At 46.1% G+C, this 20,723-nt stretch overlaps 1 protein-coding gene across 4 annotated transcripts in view; it reads right to left on the minus strand.

The window, feature by feature from the left end:
* Nucleotides 1-20,723, minus strand: part of matr3l1.1 (matrin 3-like 1.1) — a 35,248-nt gene that overhangs the window by 12,617 nt on the left and 1,908 nt on the right. Inside the window, exons 2-22 of one of the 4 annotated variants that reach the window (XM_038699763.1) lie at nucleotides 18,658-19,688; nucleotides 18,365-18,426; nucleotides 17,418-17,456; nucleotides 16,241-16,317; nucleotides 16,120-16,151; nucleotides 15,910-16,029; nucleotides 15,297-15,422; nucleotides 14,888-15,004; nucleotides 12,302-12,426; nucleotides 11,585-12,223; nucleotides 11,400-11,440; nucleotides 9,038-9,128; nucleotides 8,801-8,949; nucleotides 8,452-8,717; nucleotides 6,739-6,817; nucleotides 6,618-6,643; nucleotides 6,410-6,538; nucleotides 6,186-6,316; nucleotides 4,020-6,087; nucleotides 1,704-1,803; nucleotides 1,305-1,426 (exon numbers count right to left, since the gene is read on the minus strand). In XM_038699763.1, coding sequence (XP_038555691.1) covers nucleotides 1,305-1,426; nucleotides 1,704-1,803; nucleotides 4,020-6,087; nucleotides 6,186-6,316; nucleotides 6,410-6,538; nucleotides 6,618-6,643; nucleotides 6,739-6,817; nucleotides 8,452-8,717; nucleotides 8,801-8,949; nucleotides 9,038-9,128; nucleotides 11,400-11,440; nucleotides 11,585-12,223; nucleotides 12,302-12,426; nucleotides 14,888-15,004; nucleotides 15,297-15,422; nucleotides 15,910-16,029; nucleotides 16,120-16,151; nucleotides 16,241-16,317; nucleotides 17,418-17,456; nucleotides 18,365-18,426; nucleotides 18,658-19,659 — 5,541 coding nt within the window. In that variant the 5' untranslated portion in view covers nucleotides 19,660-19,688. Of the gene's footprint in view, nucleotides 226-1,304; nucleotides 1,427-1,703; nucleotides 1,804-4,019; nucleotides 6,088-6,185; nucleotides 6,317-6,409; nucleotides 6,539-6,617; nucleotides 6,644-6,738; nucleotides 6,818-8,451; nucleotides 8,718-8,800; nucleotides 8,950-9,037; nucleotides 9,129-11,399; nucleotides 12,224-12,301; nucleotides 12,427-14,887; nucleotides 15,005-15,296; nucleotides 15,423-15,909; nucleotides 16,030-16,119; nucleotides 16,152-16,240; nucleotides 16,318-17,417; nucleotides 17,457-18,364; nucleotides 18,427-18,657; nucleotides 19,689-20,723 lie in introns of all 4 variants that reach the window. The other 3 variants (XM_038699762.1, XM_038699761.1, XM_038699764.1) reach the window with 3 other exon arrangements.

A 20,723-nucleotide genomic window follows, 5' to 3' on the forward strand; every position in this document is an offset into this window, starting at 1 on the left:
TTGTTTGGTTTTTTTGTTTATTAGAAAGTAATTTTACAGTTTGACCATCAAAACATGAACAAAACTAAAAGCAGCTGATTTCCAGACGAACAGAAGAAACACAAAGAAACAAAAGTGTCGTCCAGACAAATTAAATAAATGACCCCAACAAAGTGCTGAAATGAATCAGCGTCTGTTGCTGTTTCGCCTTCAGCTCAGCGCCCACGGGTTTTTCCCCGTCTTCTCCTGGAAAACAACACAAACACGCTTCTGTTAGAATCAGCTGACGGGAGAGAACTGCCAAAAAGAACCTGGAGACTCAGAACGGTCTTTTCTTTTATCAGAAGCTGAGCTCTAAAAACAAACTTTAGAACAGATGAAGAAGAAAAGTGAGGTTCAACAGAATAAATTATATTCAGACAAAGTTTCTGGGTTCCGACGGTTTTCAGTTATTGAACTAGAAATTACATTTGCTAGTTTTTCATGTTTCCTCCTAAGTGATCTGACAAGAATCTATTTACGGAAGAGTAAAATAAAGTGTTGCTGTTTCTACCTTTACGTGGGTCTGCGTGTGAAACTACAACGCTGCGCCACTTTAAATGTCACAAGGAATTGTGGGACAGCATCGCCTCTTTTGCTGTGGTGAAGGATGGTCCAGTGTTCCCTACGCTACAGGAGGTAAGAAAGGAAGCAGCTGCTTAAACACTTCGGCCGCTGCGTATCAGCTGATCGCCGTCTCTATTAAAACGACTGGAAACGCACATCTATTGGCCGTTCAGGTAGCTGGGCGGGCGCGTGTAAACATGAAGCAGCTGGTCTGTTCCGTAGTTACAGAAGATAAAAGAAAGAATAAAGTTCTTCAGACAAAGAACCAGATTTTATCTTGCATGGACCAATAAGGAGCTGGGACTGTTACTGAAGGGAACACGGGAGTTAAAAGCGGCGGTGGCGGCGGAGAACAGACTGGGAGTCGTTGCAAAGTAAATACGGCGACGTGCAGAGTACAAGTGTGAGTGTTTTTTGCACAGTACAGATTATAATAATAAAAATACCAAGTAAAAAACTCTGTCCGCAGCATCGTGTTCCTGCTCTGCATGCCTGATGAGAGCCAATCAGAGAGCCGAGCGTCTGCGTCATCGTTTCTAAAGTCCTCCGTTTTTGCCCGTCCGCTCTAAAACGCTACCCGGAGTTTTAAAATGAAAAACGGGCTTGGCAGCGTTTTCAGAACGAAAACGCGGCGGTGTGGACGGCGCCTCAGAACCTTCCTGAGCAAAAAAAAAAATAGACTTTTGGACCGCAGCCCGGGTGCTGAACGATGACATCACCTGGTACTTCCTGTAGTGTGCGAGGCTGCTGCAGTGCTGCAGTTTGGCTTCGTCCTCGTCGGCGTAGATCAGCTGACACAAGTTACAGAAATAACCGACGACCGGCCGAACAAACTCCGTTCCTGCAGGAGGGGAAAAAAAACAACACAGTGAGGCGACAGTGAACGCATCACTGCTGCTGCTCCAATCAGAAACAAACGGGTGGACAAAATAATGTCAACACCTCGAACGCACGTTTCCAAATACAGAGGATTTACGTGGGAGTTCTGTGTACTAATACTCTGCAGCGTGTACAAATACTGGAGCTTTTCTGTGTAGGATAAAAAGGCACTAAAATACTAACAGGAAGTGATGCAATGTGAGTGAACAACGCTGGCGATGAAGAGTCGAGTGTCTTACCAACAGGTGTGGTGGGTTTCTGCGGCTGGGCGGCGCCCCCTGCAGGTCCGCATCGTGGCTCCACTTGCACCTCAGAGTCCTGCAGCCGATCATCAGGTTTCTGAGGACAGACCACAGATCAGTGAGCGTTCACACAGCGTGCAGAGAGATCCGGCCGAAACAGAACCGGAACGTTTCTGTAAGTACTGCTGCTAGTACTTCCTCTGTGATTACTGCAAACACGCAGTACTCCCTCACAACGCCCCAGAATCAGCATTAAGAACTACTGCGGACACCTCGAGGTGTGCGTCTTCACTCACACCAGGACGAGTCTCCGGACCCACCTGGTCCCATCGTCACTCGAACGAACAACGCCATCATCAACATGTCATCACTGCCACCGGCGTTCTAAAGACCCGTGTGCTCGTCTCTCCAGTTGCTCAGAGCTTCATGGTGAGAAACATGAATCCGGTCAGAACAAACAATCCAAAGTGCACAAAACCGATGGAGGCGTTTCTAACGCAGATCCTTTTTCTACTGTGTTCCAGCCTTCACTGCTGTTAAAAATAAATGATTTGTTTTTATCTTTTCATTAATATTTTACACCCACGCAGCACTTTTATTCCACACAAAAGGAAGCTGCTCTTTTTACGTTTCTCTTAACAGACGGCATGTTTTCACACAGAACCTCATCAGTCAACGAGCGGTGGGTTCAGATTAGGGTGTGACCAAACAACACGACAACACTCCAATGCTATTTAGAAGAAATATTCAATAATGAAACGGTATTTGAATTGGGGGGGGGGGGGGATCCTCCTCCAGAAGATTCTGAGCATTAAACTCTTAATCTGCTGCATTCTGGAGAGATTTTCTGCACCATCTACCTAATGGTGGGTGGGTCCACGATGGTGGAACGAGCTACCGCACGCCATCAGAGCGGGGGCGTCCTTCTCTAACTTCAAGACGCTCTTGAAAACTCATCTCTTCCGAGAACACTTCCTCTGATAACACCTCTAGCCCCCAACCTCTAACATGCACTTCTTCTTCTATCCTCTACAATTATCTTGTATTGATTGCACTTTTTATTAACTCACTTCTTTCCCCCACCGATGTGATGCTAACTATGAGCTCTTACTAGTATGTTTTGTCAGTTGTAGATCTGTAGTTGATGCTCTGTTGATGATTGTTTGTTGGTCCTCAAATCTAAGTCTCTTTGGATAAAAGCGTCTGCCACATGAGTAAATGTAAAATCTAAATATAAGGCAGTAGCTTGTTTAGTGTTTTGTTTTGGACAATGCGGATCTGTTTCTTCTATATTTACATTGCATTTCATGTTTTCCTTTTGTGCAAGTCAACCTTTCTCATAGAATATATGTTATTTAACATTTCTTGTTGCAAAGATAATTTTCAGAAATATTTTAGCAAGTGCTTTCAAGAAGTGGGGATGACGTGTCCCCAGCGTCCCCAGTCTAAATGACACTTATGATCAATAAGAAAACCCAGTACAGCAGGTCAGACCGTCCATGGCCGCTCAAACCAGACCCACACAATGCTGAACCAGAACCACAGACTCTATCATAAAATCCAGTCTGCAGTGTCATCTCTAATTCCTAACTCTTTGCATTTCAAGTTTAAACTTTTAGCAAATATCTCTTTTCCTCCTGCTCATGTTGAATGGGAACAAAAAAACTCCTGAATTCCAGAATGAAAACAAATATTGTGCTTATTGTAAAAAGACTCACAAAATACTTTAAATGAAACCATAAACTCTGTATTGATTAACTATGTATCTACAATAACTAATCCTCAGTTTCACTGCTCACGACTGAGCACCCGTGTTGGCCAACAATTACATAAAATATGAGATGATGTAGTGGTGAAATGGCAGGGTGGGTTCTCAGCTAGCTAACGTCAGACAGCTCTTTAAAGTCAAATAAATGCTGATTACTAAACTCTGAAGGCGGGAAAGTTTAGTGTGTTTAAGAAGTTAGATAGCTAACTGCTGACATTAACCTGCAGCGTCTCCACCGGCACGTGGTGGATTAGAGCTGCTGCGAGTGATGCAGGCGGACAAGACATTTATAATGTCAAGGTTAGGAAATGGTACGGTCCATTTTAGGGGTGTCTGAAATCATATTTCTAGATTACTGAATATAAGGCATGAGTACGGGAAATATATTGTTATATTGATAACAGAAATGTGGCCAGTAACTCTGGAAAAGCAGCAAAGTTCAGAGTTAATGTCAAGCCCAGTTATCTTACTATCACCACTCAAACTATTGACACCATCATCACCACCATAACAACACGGTCAGTACGATCACTGTCTGCAACTACCTGTTCAGTTTGTGGTTTTGAGTCTGGTTGATCCTTCAGTCCCGGTTCAGACGTCTCCTCCTCTGATTCTTCCATCTTGATCTGTAACGTTTCTTCTTCTACAGCCTCCTGTTTTATGTCATCACTCACAGACTCTTTCTTCTTCTTTTCTTTTTTCTCAGACGCCGAGTCATTTTCACGAGTCCTTTTCCTTTTTAATGTCTTGTTTTCTTGACTTGTTTGAGGCAACGACTCCTTTTCTGGACTCTTTTTACCGGCAGCTTCGCCAGCGTCCTCCTCCTCCCCCGGTGTCCTGGACGTCTTCTGGTCGTCTTTTTCTTGACTCTTTTTGTCACACGACTCTCTTTCTGGACTCTTCTTAGATGCTGTATTGGACTCCTTTTTCTTGGCCAACTCCGTCTCTGGTGTTGTTCTGGACTTCTTTTCCGGCGTGTTTTTGGCAACGGATTCCTTTTTTACTTTTGACTTCTCTGGATGTCTTATGGACGTTCTGGTTTTTTCCTTTTCTAAAGATTTCTTACTGGCTGTTTTGGATGTTGACTCTTTCTCTGGAGTCTTTTTTTCTGATGACTCCTCTAGATGTTTTCTGGACACAGAGTCCTTATCTGAAGACCTCTTGCTGGCTGACTCTTTCTCTAGAGTCTTTGTAGTTGCAGAGTCTTTCTCTAGAGTCTTTGTAGTTGCAGAGTCTTTCTCTAAAGTCTTTGTAGTTGCAGAGTCTTTCTCTAGAGTCTTTGTAGTTGCAGAGTCTTTCTCTAAAGTCTTTGTAGTTGCAGAGTCTTTCTCTAGAGTCTTTGTAGTTGCAGAGTCTTTCTCTAAAGTCTTTGTAGTTGCAGAGTCTTTCTCTAGAGTCTTTGTAGTTGCAGAGTCTTTCTCTAGAGTCCTTTTAGATACTAACTCTTTCTCTAGAGTCTTTGAAGATGACAACTCTTTCTGGCTGGCTGTTTTGGACGTTGTCTCTTTCTCTAGAGTCTTTGTAGATGCAGAGTCTTTCTCTAGAGTCTTTGTAGATGCAGAGTCTTTCTCTAGAGTCTTTGAAGATGACAACTCTTTCTGGCTGGCTGTTTTGGACGTTGTCTCTTTCTCTAAAGTCTTTGTAGATGCAGAGTCTTTCTCTAGAGTCTTTGTAGATGCAGAGTCTTTCTCTAGAGTCTTTTGACATGCAGAGTCTTTTTCTAGAGTCTTTTTAGATGCAGAGTCTTTTTCTAGAGTCTTTGAAGATGACAACTCTTTCTGGCTGGCTGTTTTGGACGTTGTCTGTTTCTCTAGAGTCTTTGTAGTTGCAGAGTCTTTCTCTAGAGTCTTTGTAGTTGCAGAGTCTTTCTCTAAAGTCTTTGAAGATGCAGAGTCTTTCTCTAGAGTCTTTGTAGATGCAGAGTCTTTCTCTAGAGTCTTTGAAGATGCAGAGTCTTTCTCTAGAGTCTTTGAAGATGCAGAGTCTTTCTCTAGAGTCTTTGTAGTTGCAGAGTCTTTCTCTAGAGTCTTTGTAGATGCAGAGTCTTTCTCTAGAGTCTTTGTAGATGCAGAGTCTTTCTCTAGAGTCTTTGAAGATGCAGAGTCTTTCTCTAGAGTCTTTGAAGATGCAGAGTCTTTCTCTAGAGTCTTTGAAGATGCAGAGTCTTTCTCTAGAGTCTTTGAAGATGCAGAGTCTTTCTCTGGAGTCCTTTTAGATACTGACTCTTTCTCTAGAGTCTTTGTAGATGCAGAGTCTTTCTCTAGAGTCTTTGTAGATGCAGAGTCTTTCTCTAGAGTCTTTGTAGATGCAGAGTCTTTCTCTGGAGTCCTTTTAGATACTGACTCTTTCTCTAGAGTCCTTTTAGATACTGACTCTTTCTGGCTGGCTGTTTTGGACGTTGCCTCTTTCTCTAGAGTCCTTTTAGATACTGACTCTTTCTCTAGAGTCTTTGAAGATGCAGAGTCTTTCTGGCTGGCTGTTTTGGACGTTGCCTCTTTCTCTGGAGTCTTCTTCGAGGACTTCCTGTTGGACTCGTCCCTGTTCCGTCTCTCGCTCCTCCTGCGCTCGCTTCTCTTCCCCTCGGCTGAGTCCTTGGCCGTCTGAACTGCCCACCTATGAAGACAGGGATTCACAGGGATTCAGGTACACGATCGCAGAGATCTGGCAGACAGGTGAACAGGAACAAAGAGGAGACAGTTTTAGACTCTGACCCGTTGATGAGTCTTTTGTATTTGTTGGAGATCTGGATCACGAGTCTGGAGGAGTTGAAGATGACAGGTTTAGAGGTTAGCTGTTTAACGGCTCTCTGAGCCTCTGAAGAAGTCGACATCTCGATGAAACCCTGAAACACACAAAGGTGAAGAGATGTCATCCAGTCACCAAGTCCGTGAAGGAGAACTCCTCTGCTTCGTCGGGGTGATGGCGGGACACTGACCTTCTGGCGATGGCTGGCCATGATGTAGCGCACCGGCGTCCCAAATTCTTTCACCAGGTCGATGAACTCGACGTCGGTGAAGAAACGCAGCGGGAGGTTTCTGAAGTAAATCACTCGGGTGGACCGACGCTGGCAACAAACAACAACAACATATAAGAACATGTCTGACGACAGAACTGTGTCATTAATAAAAAATCTCCTTCCTCACCTCGCGTTCCTCTCTGACGACTTCTTCTGCAAATTCAAACAGGAATGAGAATTTTAATGTCTTTAGAGGCTGAATTTAAAAAGATTAGATTTAGTCGTCATCCAAGACTCTCAGGGTTTACCTTGGTCATCAGACTGGTCCTCTTCCAGCTCATCCAGAGTGATGCAGTTCTCCAGGTCTACTGGGAAATCCGGTTCCTCCTGGAGACGCAGCAGGACAGAGACTGGTCAGACCAGGACCTGATAATTATTGATCACCTCCTTGTGTATAAACATTTGTTTCACAGTTTCGTTCATATCTCAGCCTCAACTCTTTATATCTCGACAGAGTCTCTGCAGGCTGGGCGGTGATGGCGTAGTGGATAAGACACATGCCTTTGGTGTGAGAGACCCGGAAATAGTGTCAAATGTGCTGGAAAAAGCGATCTCAGGAAGAAGCAGCCCGTTTTGCAGTTGCATTAAACATTTGAAGGTTGTATTCAGGCTGTCAAACTGACTCAGACTGACGTGAAAAAAATGTAAAGGTACAAGCTAAAACCTGACGATGACACAGTACAGTGAACCACCGACGATTGAGACAAAAGACAACGATATTAAGGATCAACAGTGTTCCTGTACAGCTGGTCTGCAGGACTTTATTACGTTAAATTCAGCAATAAGTTAGCCAGCGTCAGCTAACTAACATCAGGAACGATCCACAGCCGACATGTTTCTGGATTTATTTCAGGTTTTGAATAGAGAATAAATCGTCCTTCTCCTTTCAGCCTCTCTGGGTAGCTGCTGTAAATATTACAAGATGCTGCAGAAACAGCGTTTGACCAGATCTTAGAAAAATACAGCCAGAAAAAACTAGAAAACAACTCTTTCTGCATTAGAGTCACTGGAGCCGTGAAAGTGTCGGACCTCAGTTAGAGAGAGTGCTATACTGCGCTGGGATTGGCCAGTCGTGTATTTGGGGCGTGGCTTAGCGAAGGGTCAATTGTAAATCGCTTTGGAGCTGCTTTGAGCGACTGTGGAGGGGGGGGGGGCGGCGCCGGAGCTTTGAACACAAACACCAGCAGTCTGACCAGATTGTGCTCTGATAACGGAGCCGTTTACCGACAGGAGGAGCTAAAAGCTTTTATTAAATTAACTCTTTTCTTTAATCAATTTATCTTCACTCGAGCTTCTCAGCAGCGAGCTTTATGCTCTGTGCCTCTTCATATTTATACAAAAACCAGACAAAACTGGAGGCTGCTGGGAGAAAAGAAAGCGAGTAAGTCACCAGGAACTACCTGGTGAGAATATGTGTCTGTTACTTGATCCCAGCTGTCGTACTTTACTGTGAACGAGTTAGCATAGCGTAGCCCTGACTCCATTCAGAAAACAAACAAGTCCTGCTGACAGAGCATGAATTCATATGTTTAACAAATCAGCATCACCTCCGTTTATTCGAATTAAATCCCAGCTAAATGTTGACTTTGGTTTCATAGCGCTGTAGCACCGTGGGTTTATTCCCATTATCGCATTGTGTGTGAACGCTCGGCAGCAGTCCAGCGATAAAACTCAAGCGAGGATTAAATTTGCGTTTGGTCTGAGGTGTCGGCTGGTCTCATGATGAATCTCACTGATCGATGGATGCCAAAAAGTGTGGAATTTGCGACACAACGTTATAAACGATCAGAGCAGAATTGTAAACGCTAGATATGGTCATATCGCACAGCCCTGTCTGCAGACATCACAGTGAGGTCAGGAACCCAAACAGAGCAGAACCTGCCGGCTGTTCTCTGCTCGAATCACCTGAAACTTTTATTTTTCATCTTAAAGAATGAGAATTTATTAAAGTGCGTCTCCACCTCGTCGTCCTCCAGCCGAGTCTCTGACGTCTCCTCTGCTCCTCTGCTGGATTCTGATTCTTCCTCCTGCTCCTCCTCCTTCACCACAGGTTTCTCCTGCTCCTCCTCCTTCACCACCGGTTTCTCCTGCTCCTCCTCCTTCACCACCGGTTTCTCCTGCTCCTCCTCCTTCACCACCGGTTTCTCCGGCTCCTCCTTCACCACCATCTTCTCCTCCTGCTGCTCCTGATCATCAGCCTCTCCGTCCTTCACCTCCTTCTCTTGATCTGAAACAGACAGAAGAGTTTCTTTGTCGCAGTTTTCACTTTCTCTTTTCCACAAACAGCTCAGCTTTTTTTTTTATTTCTACCTTCTTCAGGTGAGTCTGTTCTCTCTGCAGCTTCCTCCATCTTGTCGTCTTCCTCCTCCTCCTCCTCTTCCACGTCGGCATCCTCCAGATTCTCTCCATCCTCTCCGATCACCTCCATCCCCTCGATGTCGCTCTCCTCTGCAGACGACCTGCACGAGTCACATTTTCACTTGTTTTAGTCAGTCCAGCTGCTGCCGTCTCAGGACTTCTATTGATTTTAATACATGAGAAACTCACTCTGCTTCCTCTTCAGTTTGTTCTTTGTCTACAGGTTCAGGTCTGGAGTCTGTGGCAGGAGCTGGATCAGGATCAGTCCTGGACTCTGTGTCTGCGGAGAGATGACAATCAGCGTGGAGGTTTCATGCTTAGTGACCGACAGCAGCCTGAGTACGCTGGTGTCCTGAGCCGCCGGTCGGACGACGACAAAGACTTCTGCTGTCTCTCTCTCGCACTTCCATACTTATATTTTGAGGGCGTCGCACTGAGAGCACAGCACAGGAGAAGCGTAAAGCAGCAGAGAGAGAGGCCGACAACAGAACGAACACTGACTCGAACACTCTGAGAAGTATTGAGGCGTGAAATCAAATGTGTAGATTTCGAATATTGACAGTTTTGTGCTTGCAAATGTGCTTGAATGTTTTCGGAGTTGAGGAGCTCCGCGAGTGGCGGCGGGGGAAGCTCGCGCCGACCTGCTCACCGAGCCCACTGCTCCCGCCGTCACACAGAACGCCACAGCAACAACGACAGAGGAAAACACGGGTGACAGATAGTTTTAATGTTCGAACTGCTGTTTTTCAGTCATCACATTTGAGTAGTTTAAATAAAGAGACATCTGGCTCCTGATGTACAGAAAATTCTTGGCTTGTGAAACTTAAAAAATAAATAAACAAACAAAAGAAAATAGTATGAAAAGGGGACTGTCCTTACTTTATTTTTTATTATTATTAAGGCTGTTATTTTGGAGCTGTGCTGGGGGGATTGCTGCGATAAGTCATTTCCAGTTAGTGCACAACAGCAGTGTTTGATTTGAGACGCTACCCTGTCAAAATGAACGCACCAAGCGAGTTGAGACACAGCAATCGTGTCTCTTTTCATGTTTACGCTGACGACACACTGATCTACCTGCCCGTCAGATCCATAGACCCTGGGATGCTGAGTTTGTACTTAAACCGGAAAAGTTGCACCAGGTCAGAGAGAATCGTCACTAATTCACTGTACCATCATTGTTTGTGCCAGACAGTGTTTTATATTTTACAATTTTGTTTTGTCTTACAATTGTAAGGACCTTGGAGCCGTCTGCTTGGGAAAAGACTGTGGACAGATCTGTAATTTTGAGTTTTTCCCCTCAATAACTCTCTACCATGGAAAAGCTTTTTATTCTGTTTAAAAAAGTCTTTGTTTTACATCCCTACGTTGTTTTTTTCCCTTCCTCATTAACAAGCCGTTCACACGAGGCTGTTTTCAGATCTCACTCACTTTTTCCCCCCATTCAGTCAGCAGCAAACACATTCAGCATCCAACAATACCGTATATTCACTTTGGATTCCCTTAGTAAAAACCCTTTTTACATAAATTTTGTACTGAGTCCTGTGACCCACTCCTCTCTCTTTATTAAGGGTCCCAGACCCAAAAGAGAACCCTGTGCACCAGTAAGGCCCCAGACCTAAAGGAAATCCACTTCCAACAGTGATTTCCTGACTCTAGTACTTTCATGAATGTTGTCAGCTGAGTCCTCTCACGCGCGTGATGAGCCGACAACGCCAAAATTGTGATGGCAATCCGAGTTTTTCCAAATGAGCAGCTCAGACGAACTCTTTGTCTTTCTGTGAACTTTATTCAAGTCTTCTGCAGAAGGACTCGACTGAGTGAGCCTGTTATTTATCCAGCTTTAGGGTCAGTCACATCATCCCACAGAGACCCTGAAGTCTGGATAACACAGAGAACAGAGAGATTTCTGCTGTTGCGTTTACACATCACACGTGAACCTGTCCAGGGTTACATGCAGTATGTTTGGAATTCCCATTACAACCACTAAATCCACTTCTAAGAAGTTTTCAGACGAATAATTAACTGTGTAGATTTAGAATATTGGCAGTTTTATGAAATCGGAAATGTGCTCAAACTTTTTCGCCGTTGAGAAGCTCTGCAAGCGCCGGCCAGCCAGTCAGCTCATAGAGCTCTCTGGTCCAGAGGAAACCACAGCTGTGAGATTTACGTTCCACGACTCGGTCTTTACATTCTGAGTAATGCTGACATGTCACTCAAGAGACATCCGGTGTGCAGGTCGCGTTGAACATTAGGTCATTTTGCACTGGAAAATGGAGGACGGCGGACTAAAAGGGAGGCGAGTTGAGCTGAAATAGAAACAGAGATCCAGGTCAAATGGCAAAGCAAATAAGGCCATCTCCTAGTGGATCATATCAAACCTGTTGCAAAGAATCTTGGCGTCTGGTTCGACGACAATTAAAGTTTCGAGCAGCGAACCACAAAGCTTCCGACCGACTGCTTGTTTAACTCTGTTTCACGCTGGTGTTGTGCAGAATATACATGACACCATGTGGAAGAAACAAACAGCTGTTCACTCGTGGCGTTTTCTTACCGGTCGTCTCCGTTTTCTCTGGTACCGACTTTTCTCTGGACCTGGACCTGGTTCTGGTCCTCTCGTCTCTGCTGCCTTTCTCTCTGGACCTGGACCTGGTTCTGGTCCTCTCGTATCTGCTGCCATTCTCTCTGGACCTGGACCTGGTTCTGGTCCTCTCGTCTCTGCTGCCTTTCTCTCTGGACCTGGACCTGGTTCTGGTCCTCTCGTCTCTGCTGCCTTTCTCTCTGGACCTGGACCTCTTCTGTCTGCTGGACCTTTCTCTAGATTTTTCTCCGGATTCAGAACTGGTTCTAGACCTTTTCTCTTCAGTGGACTTTTCTGTGGAGCTGGACCTTGTTCTGGTTGTTTCCTCTTTAGTAGACTTTTCTCTGGACTTGGACCTGGTTCTATCTGGTTTGTCTTTAGTGGACTTTTCTCCGGGGTCAGAACTGGTTTTGTTCGTTTTCTCTTTAGTGGACTTTTCTCCAGGGTCAGAACTGGTTTTGGTCGTTTTCTCTTTAGTGGACTTTTCTCTGGACTTGGATCTAGCCGGTTTCTCTTTAGTGGACTTTTCTCCGGGGTCAGAACTGGTTCTAGCTGGATTTTCTTTAGTGGACTTTTCTCGGGACCTGGATCTAGCTGGATTTTCTTTAGTGGACTTTTCTCCGGATTCAGACCTGGTTCTGGTTCTGCTGGATTTCACTCCCTCCTCCTCCTCCTCCTCCTCCTCCCCCCTCCGCCTCTTGGTCTCTGCCGTCTTGTCTTCTTTGTCCAGGCTCGAACTCCTCGTCCTCTTGGTTGAGCAGCTTTCCTCTTCGTACCTCTTAGACGCTGCGACCCGCCTGCAGGACATGACAGGAAATATTAGTACCGATCCATAAGCCACAGACCAGCTGATAAACCCGGTCCATTGTACTCACATGAGGCTCTTGTATTCTACAGAGAAGGAAACGTTGATGACGTCGTTATTGATCTTCAGAGGGTTGGAGGAATAATAATCCACCATCTTCTGAGCATCAGGAGTATTTTTCATCTCTATGAACGCCTGAAAAATAAAAATAAAACTGATGTTGCAGCTCAGTATGATTTTATCAGTCAACACCAACAGACCCAGACTGGAACAGACCGGTCCAACTTGGTCACATCAGTCGCCAAATCACACTCAATGTGTGTTCCCGCCTCGAGTCACACTCATTCTGAGGTCTTGCAGGTTTTACTCGTTCATTGAAAGCTTCGTTTAATCCATATAACTAAATACTAGGGCTGCAGCTAACGATGATTTTAGTGTTCGAAGCTTCTATAGATTATTTCAACGAATCATCGATGCGTCGTTTAAGAAGTACTTTTGCTTGGCGGCGCCCCCCCGTAACGGGATCAGCTGTGCGCGTTTATAGGTGATAGATATTTATTAGTCCTTTCGGAAATTCATAGTGTGTCATAAAGCAAACAACCAGACAGCTGCTTTACAAACGGCTGTCAGCGTCGGCCGATGGTCGTGACGTCCACGCAACTTGCCTACATGTGACGGCAGTCTGCAAGTCGTTGTGGCGTTCACACGACGTGACTGATCGGTGACGGGGTCACACGCTACACGAGCGGACAGACTGTGTCACCCGACGCTGGTCTCCAAACCACGTTTTGTCAAGAGAACACACGTGAAATGTGAAACAGGAAATGAGCGATCCTGCACAGGAAACAGCTGTTACAATTTTACAAAAATTACAGTTATAAAGACAAAGAATGTGGGTGAAAGGATGGATGAGCACACGCAGGTAGCAGGGATCATCTGACCTACATAGAGCTGCAGGTGAGTTAAAAGGTGAAGCTCCCGACATCCAGTTAACTCCTGACTGTGAGGTCACAACTCGCGGCCCAAAAAGGAGAACAACAAACGCACGTGGTCACATTTTCAGCTGAGGTCTTACTTTGGCTTCAACTCAATCAATCAATCATGATTCCAGTTAAATGCTAAAGTTGCTGTTTGCTGATCAGCTGCCGTCGTGCTGTTGCCGAGGCGACATAAGTTTGGTTTTACGGCGGACGGACGGTAACATTACAGAGTTGGTGTTTTCTTTATCTTGATATAATCCCAGACTTTGGACACTTGCTTCTTCATCCCTCGCTGTTTTCTTCCCCCACCTCGATTTAATCGATGAATCGTTTCAGCCCTAATATATACACGCAGTGTTTCACACGGACGGTTATTACAGAGAGAAAGTCTGGGATCATTAGAAGCCAACAGGAAACAGCAGCTCTGGACAGCGAGTCCAGAACCAGCCGACCACAACAGAACGGCTTCAGCATCTGAGCAGAAAGACCCGGTCCAGCATCCAGTCCACGGAGCGGACCCCAAACAAGCTAACGTTAGCAGTTAACCGAAATCATGGCTGCCAGCTGAGATGAAGGCTAGCTAAGGTACGGCTCAGATTTGTGTAGAAACATGTTTGTTGTTCTCCGACTGGTTAGTCTGTGAGTTTGGGTCGGAACGTTACAGAGAAAAGCATTTCTGATCCGGGGACTTGGTGAAACGATCTGTAGAATACTCATTTACTAAAATAAGCGACAGCTGCTGCTCTGGTTGGTTCAGCTTCGTCTCTCATTGGGCTGAAACATCATGTCATGGAAAATTCAAAAGCCAGAGCCTCAGGGCGCTTTCACACCTGTAGTCCGGCTCATTTGGTCCGGACCAAGTGAAATAAATGTTCCGGTCCGGTTCGTGTTCACACTGCAGTTTCACAAACGATCCAGAGAAGTAACCATGAGGTCACGCAGACGTTCAGGTAACTTGTTGATTGGACAGCTTTGGCGACTGTCATCCTGCATCATCAGGACCCACGTGGGGAAATCAAACTCCGGTGACTGACAGACGTTTTTGCAGCACTTTAACGCTTCTGATCTGAATCGCAAAGAGTTCACGAAGTGATCATTTATTATAAGCATGATTAGTAATGTCAGGCCGACCGCAGAGCCTGGTATGAATAATAACGTAAAAACAGGGCGTGTACAGTAATAATTCGGCTTATTAGCCTTCAGTATGCTGTGGGATCGCGGTCACACATGTTTTATGGACTGACAGTGTAAACGAGTACTGGCCCTCCTTTTTAACATTTTAACCTATTAATCAGGGAAAATACCTGCGCTGACAAGTATATGCTGCTAAAAGATTTTCATAAACACAGTGCGGCTTATACAGATCAATTATCAGATCGCTGAACGCAGCAGCAGATGGATTTATTAGTGGTTTAACTTTGGAGATAAAGCTCAGATCACATCTCTGCTATCATAAAATCCTGAGGTTGGTTCGTTTGCTTTCGCACCACAAGTGAACCGCACCAGAGTTCGTTTGAAAGCGTCCGCTTTTGTTGCGCACTGCAGCGTTCACACCTGCCCAAACGAACCGCACCGAGGGGGAGAACGAACTCTAGTACGATTCGACCGGACTAACTGAGGCAGGTGTGACACCGCCCTCAGAGTGACCAGTACCAGAACAGTTTGGTGTATCTCACCTTAGACGGCAGGAACAGGCTGTAGAGAGGAGTGCCGAAGCGTTTGATGATGGTGAACAGATCTGATTGGCAGTCCTCTCCTGTTGGAACCGGAGAGAAACTCACCACCCGAGAACTCTGTGAGGAGACAGGAAACACCATCAGAGGACTTCTAAGAGCTCATAGTACCTTACTGCCCCACCGGAGCACTGCGCTCCCAGAATGCACCTGTGGTTCCCAGAGTCTCCAGAAGAAGAATGGGAGCCAGAGCGTTCAGCTATCAAGCTCCACCCACTGCTCCAGTTAATATTACTAGTCCTATTATCCACATCCCACTCCTGTCCCGCTACCATCCTTACTGTTGTTTTACATCCCTACGTGGAACTTGATACCCGTTGTAGCACGAGCTGCTGGTTGGATGAATCCCTACCTGGAGGAAGCCGAAGGTGCTGGAGATGCTGAACTCCATCTGCTCTCCGTTCACAGTTGGAGGATAGTTAACGTGAAACTTCACCAAGTCCTTCGCCTGATCGACAGAGCCCAGCTCCACAAACGCCTGCAGGGTTCACAACAGATTGATCCTTTAACACCACGAGTGGAAAAACTGCACGTGTTCTATGCTGGAGTGATGCTTCACTGCGCTGCACGAAGGCAAATGTCTTGAGGACACTTAATTCTTCCATGCTTTTATGTACAACTTGCATGATGTTAACATCACTCTACATTTCAAATCTGCCTCCCGACAGGAGTGGAACCGACCAATCAGCTGACCTCCAGTTAACTAGAACACCCTGTTCTGTGTGGGTTTGGAAAGAAGTGGAATTGGATCTAATGTGCAGCGTAATTCCAGATTTATAAACACAACAACAGTCTTTCTACTTGAATGAATGTGGTGAAGACAACATGTGAAACATGAAAATGATCAAACCCAAAGTTCAGGATAAAAAGTAAAAAGCAAAGAGAAGAATTATACAACAATAACACACACACACATATATAAAATACTTCAGTTTGGTTGTGTGTGATGAAGCATGCTGACTCACTAAAGATGGGAACATTAGGATCTTCACGATCTTTCCGAACGGTTCTGTCAGTTTTCTCAGGTACGTCTCGTCCACAGACTGAGCCGGAAACTTTACGCACACCACTTTACTTTTCTCTGTCTGACACAAACACAATAAACAACGTATTATTTACGTTCGTACAGAAGCAGCTGAACTAAACTTTACAGCGTTCTGACTTAGAGTCTTTACCTTCTTCTGGAGGGTTTTATTTGCCTGCGACTCTGTTCAACACACAGAAAGAAACGGATGTTAGTGCAGCTTTAGGGAGGAGGAGAACATGACCTCTGAGAAAACAATCAAGTGTCTTTACTGGAGCTCCGATTGGACGTCTGGGGCTGCCGGCCAGGTTTGCCTTCAACCTTCCACTTCTCTGATTGGCTGTCGGCCCTTCAATGATAGAACAGATAATATTTAAGATGTTGGTCTGTCAGCTGAGAACATTTTTATTAAAATTCAAAACTAAAGGAGAAACCGTTATAATGTCCACAATCTACAAACACGAGTAGACGACTGTGTGTGGTTCCTGCGTCTGATCCTGAAACTGCTACCGTTGCGGTTCTGTCACAGTGACGCTGAGGTTCCTGCTACCGTTGCGGTTCTGTCACAGTGACGCTAAGGTTCCTGCTACCGTTGCGGTTCTGTCACAGTGACGCTGAGGTTCCTGCTACCGTTGCGGTTCTGTCACAGTGACGCTGAGGTTCCTGCTACCGTTGCGGTTCTGTCACAGTGACGCTGAGGTTCCTGCTACCGTTGCGGTTCTGTCACAGTGACGCTGAGGTTCCTGCTACCGTTGCGGTTCTGTCACAGTGACGCTGAGGTTCCTGCTACTGTTGTGGTTCTGTTACAGTGACGCTGAGGTTCCTGCTACTGTTGATGTTCGCTTAGGTCTTGGGCGATCAACGTCACCAGCTGAAGTAAGGAGATCTGGATAATGTGCATCGCCGCGTCACAGCAACCAATCTCAGCAGTGGTTCCCCGAAGAACAAGCTGCACCTAAAAACCTGCGGCCATCTAAACTTTGAGTATTTTAGACCAACAACGTGGTCTCTGTGGGTTTGAAATGGCTTCACAGCATCAGAACACATGAAGCAAAAGCATCCCAGAGAAGACGCCGCTGCCGTCCCCCACACCAGCCTCAGGAAGATCAGAACGAGGAACGTGTTTCTGTTAGTTGTAGTAACTCAACATCGGTTTTCTAATGTTTCTTCATCGCCACCATGTTTTGAGGAATCCCTGCACCGCTGTTATGGCAACGTTACACCATGGAAATGGTCTCAGTTACTTTACTTTAAACTGAAAAGTCCGGACCAAAGGACTTTCTCCAGCCCTTTCTCAATTTGAGGTTCAGTATTTCTCGATTCCCACTGTGACACATCCACCGTTGTGTCCCTGAGAAAGACACTTAGCGACCTCTGACATATATAACAGTTGTAAGTCGTTTTGGATAAAAGCGAAATGAATAAATGTAAATTATGTGTGACACTCACCTGTTGACTGTCTCCATGCGACAGTCCCAGTCAGGAAACCTGCAGAAGAGATGTGAAAGAGTTACGAACACCAAAACACATCAAGACACTAAAAAGTTCAACACTTACATCCAAACTCATTTTTAACTGGTTTATTCTCCCCTCTGGACTGAGCCAGGCTAGCTGTCTCGCCATTTCCTGTCTTTGTGCTAAGCTAAGCTAACCAGCTGTTGGCTGTAGCTTCAAATCCACCGTACAGACATGAGAGCGGATTAATTGAATGACATGAAAATAATCAGCAACGATTTTGATAATAAATTCATCGTTTCAATGACTTTCCAAGATTCTCTGGTTTCAGCCTCTTATGAGAGGTTTTTGGTGTTTTTCTGAACCTCTTTGGCTTTTGGACAACAAGATAATCTCAAATGGAGGAGGTTTCTGAAGCTGAAATAGTTTGAATCATCTGTTTAAAAGTGCTCTTAAACCCCCATCTGGGATGCAAACTTGTCCCCTTTTGGCGTTTAGAATCCAAAATATGCCATTTATGTGACTCGTATAGATGATTGATTGGTTGGCGCGGTCTTCTGTTTGAACTGTTCCAGAAACATCTGTGTTTTTTTTCCTTTTGCAGCACTTTGTAAACCTGTATGGATTGGCAGCATCCCGTTTCCTCCCAGCCTTCACCAAGTGCTTCGTACTTTCAAGCCAAATATACTAGCGGCCCAGCCAGCGGCACAATCATGACTCTGATCCACTTGGTCGATAACCTTTGGAAAGTCTAGAAGAGCCACACGGTTATCATTTAGCCGGCTCGGCTGGCAGGTAAGTGTTTGTCTGTCCCTGCCGCCTCAAAACATCAGCTGTTTAAGTTTCATGTTTGAATTTTAATGCAATGACATTTCAACCCCCCGATGAGTTTGCATGCCTGCCGTTCGTAATCAGGAGAGAAAGTGGATAAAGAAACGTACTGTTGCAGCAGGCTGAGCTGTCCGTCTGCATGCTGAGTGCCGTTTATGTGTTTAATCCACACCTGAAACACAAAAAACAAGAAGCATCAAATGATTCTGTCACACTTTACTGTTTCTACCCGACAGCCACAAACGACGCTGCCGTCGTCACATTTATTTATCTGACGCTTCACTCCAAAGCGACTTCAACCACATGCGCTGAACTGCTTCAACAAAAAGAATTTCATCATCGCTCTGCAGCAACAAGTCTGACAATAAAGTGAGACTGCTTTGAGGAGGACAGGTGTACTTACCTTCTCTGACATCACAATGATATCACATAGAGAGCACGAGTACGGGAACACCGTCGGAGAAGTCCCGTGGAAGTCCCGTGCTTCTTTCCTGGAGGGCATCGAGGCGGAGGGCCAGCTCCTGATGGAAGAGGTCTGAGACTCCCGGTGCCTCCCACAGGTGTTCAGATGGTAGTCTTCAGGAGGAGGGGCTGACATGTGACCAGCTGGTCCAGGCTGAGAGAAATGGGAAGAAGGATTTCCCGTGCCTCTTTCTGCCGAGCTGAAAGAGGGCTGGTCCCGAGAGGAAACAGGACTGGCATCTCTGCCCGTCTTACCAAACTCAGAGGGCCCTGGTCTGTGGTTGTAGTCTTGAGAGGACACCCGACCAGCCTCTCTGACTGCCTTACCATACTCAGAGGGCCCTGGTCTGTGGAAGTCCACCACGTAGCTGGATGAAGATGATGATGGTGGGTCGGCTCTGGCAGCGCTGCAGGTCCTGGGATTTCCCCAGCGGTCCAGGTCCAGATCCTGTTCAAAAGGAAGAGGACTGGGTGATACCCGGTCCAGCGGATACCGGACCAGCTGGCTGCGGTGATGGTCCCAGTCGCTGGTGGAGGGGCTGACGGAGGTGCGGCGGGCGGAGCTGGGGGTATAAGAGGAGGAGGAAGAAGACAGAGCGTTGGGAGGGAAAGGTTTGATGGTCCCCCTCTTTCCTTTGATCTGATTGAGGACATGAGGCAGGGACTCGACGGTCAGGACGTCCTCGGGCAGCTCGGCCAGCAGAGCCAGGTCGCCGGGCTCCAGACCGCAGCTGCTCAGGATGTTGAGAGCACCGTCCTGCGACCACTGAGCTCCTCTGGAGGACGAAGAGGACGAGTAGGGCGAAGAGAAAGACTCCTGAGGCGCCCTGAAAAAGTCACGGTCTGACGAGGCGTGGCGGCGGTCGGAAGAACTGTAAGGTCCAGGATCAGGTCTGAGATCGGAGTCAGGCGGCGGCTGTCTGTACGGGTAGTTGTGAGACATGATGGGAGGAGAAACGCTCGGGGCGTTTCCTGCAGACAGAAGGTATCAGGGAAGACAGGAGATGTAAAATCTGGCGGAAAAGTTGAGGACGGTTCAGCTGAGCATTAAAACACAGACCAGGTCAGGTCTGAAGGGATGAAGCTGTGCAACATCTGAGACATGCCGGAAAGAAAACTGAGGAGTCAGAAAAGAACTTTTACTAAACATCTCACCAACGTGACCAAAGCAAACAAATAAAAATAAATCAAATGTCTTGTTTTGTCTGAAACGTTAAGATATCACATGTTGTTAGAAGCCGGCCGACGTCTCTGCAGCTCAGAATATTACACGTTTCATTTACATTAAAACAGACATCGTCATGTTTTGTGTATCAGCTGATATCACCAGGTTTCTCTCACATATTAATATCAGCACTGGCCACAAAACTGTCTGCGTCCCAGAACCTGCAATCAGCCTCTAAATAAATTCTGGCCCTGATTCACGTCGCGTCTGCTGCCAGGCGAAGCGAGTTACGTTCAAAGTCGCTGCAAAGAAGCGATTTTCCAGCTCGAGAAACAAACTTCCGTGATTGCGTCGCTGCGGCCTATCAGTGTTGAGAGTGCCAGCAGACAGCTGCTGAGTGACGGGGACAGCGCCGCAGTCTGACTGGATTCTGTCCTGCTAACGGAGCCGTGTGAAGGCAGGAGGAGCTCACAGTTAACTTTAATTAAATTAAGTTTTTACTTTCATTTTTGGGATTAAAACGTTGATTTAACTTTACTCGAGCTTCTCAGCAGCGAGCCGCCGTGTTTCCGACTTGCGCTGTTGTTGTCAGGTCAGTGGGCCCCCAGAGCTCTGTGATGCTAATCCTTCATATTAAAGTAAGCGAGGAAGTTCAACTGCCTGTTAAGTTCAGAAAATGTGTGTCTGTACTTTACCGTGAACAAGTTAGCATAGCCCCGACTGAGCCAAACTCCACTCAGAAAACAAGCATTTTAAAAGTTGTTGTCCCGCCTTTCGCCCGATGTCAGCTGGGATTGGCTCCAGCCCCCCCCCTGCGACCCTGTACGCAGGATAAGAGGTTG

Source organism: Micropterus salmoides, unplaced genomic scaffold (assembly GCF_014851395.1).
Source record: "Micropterus salmoides isolate LMB-PRFRI ecotype aquatic unplaced genomic scaffold, ASM1485139v1 Ms_hic_scaffold_5, whole genome shotgun sequence".
Lineage (NCBI taxonomy): Eukaryota > Metazoa > Chordata > Actinopteri > Centrarchiformes > Centrarchidae > Micropterus > Micropterus salmoides.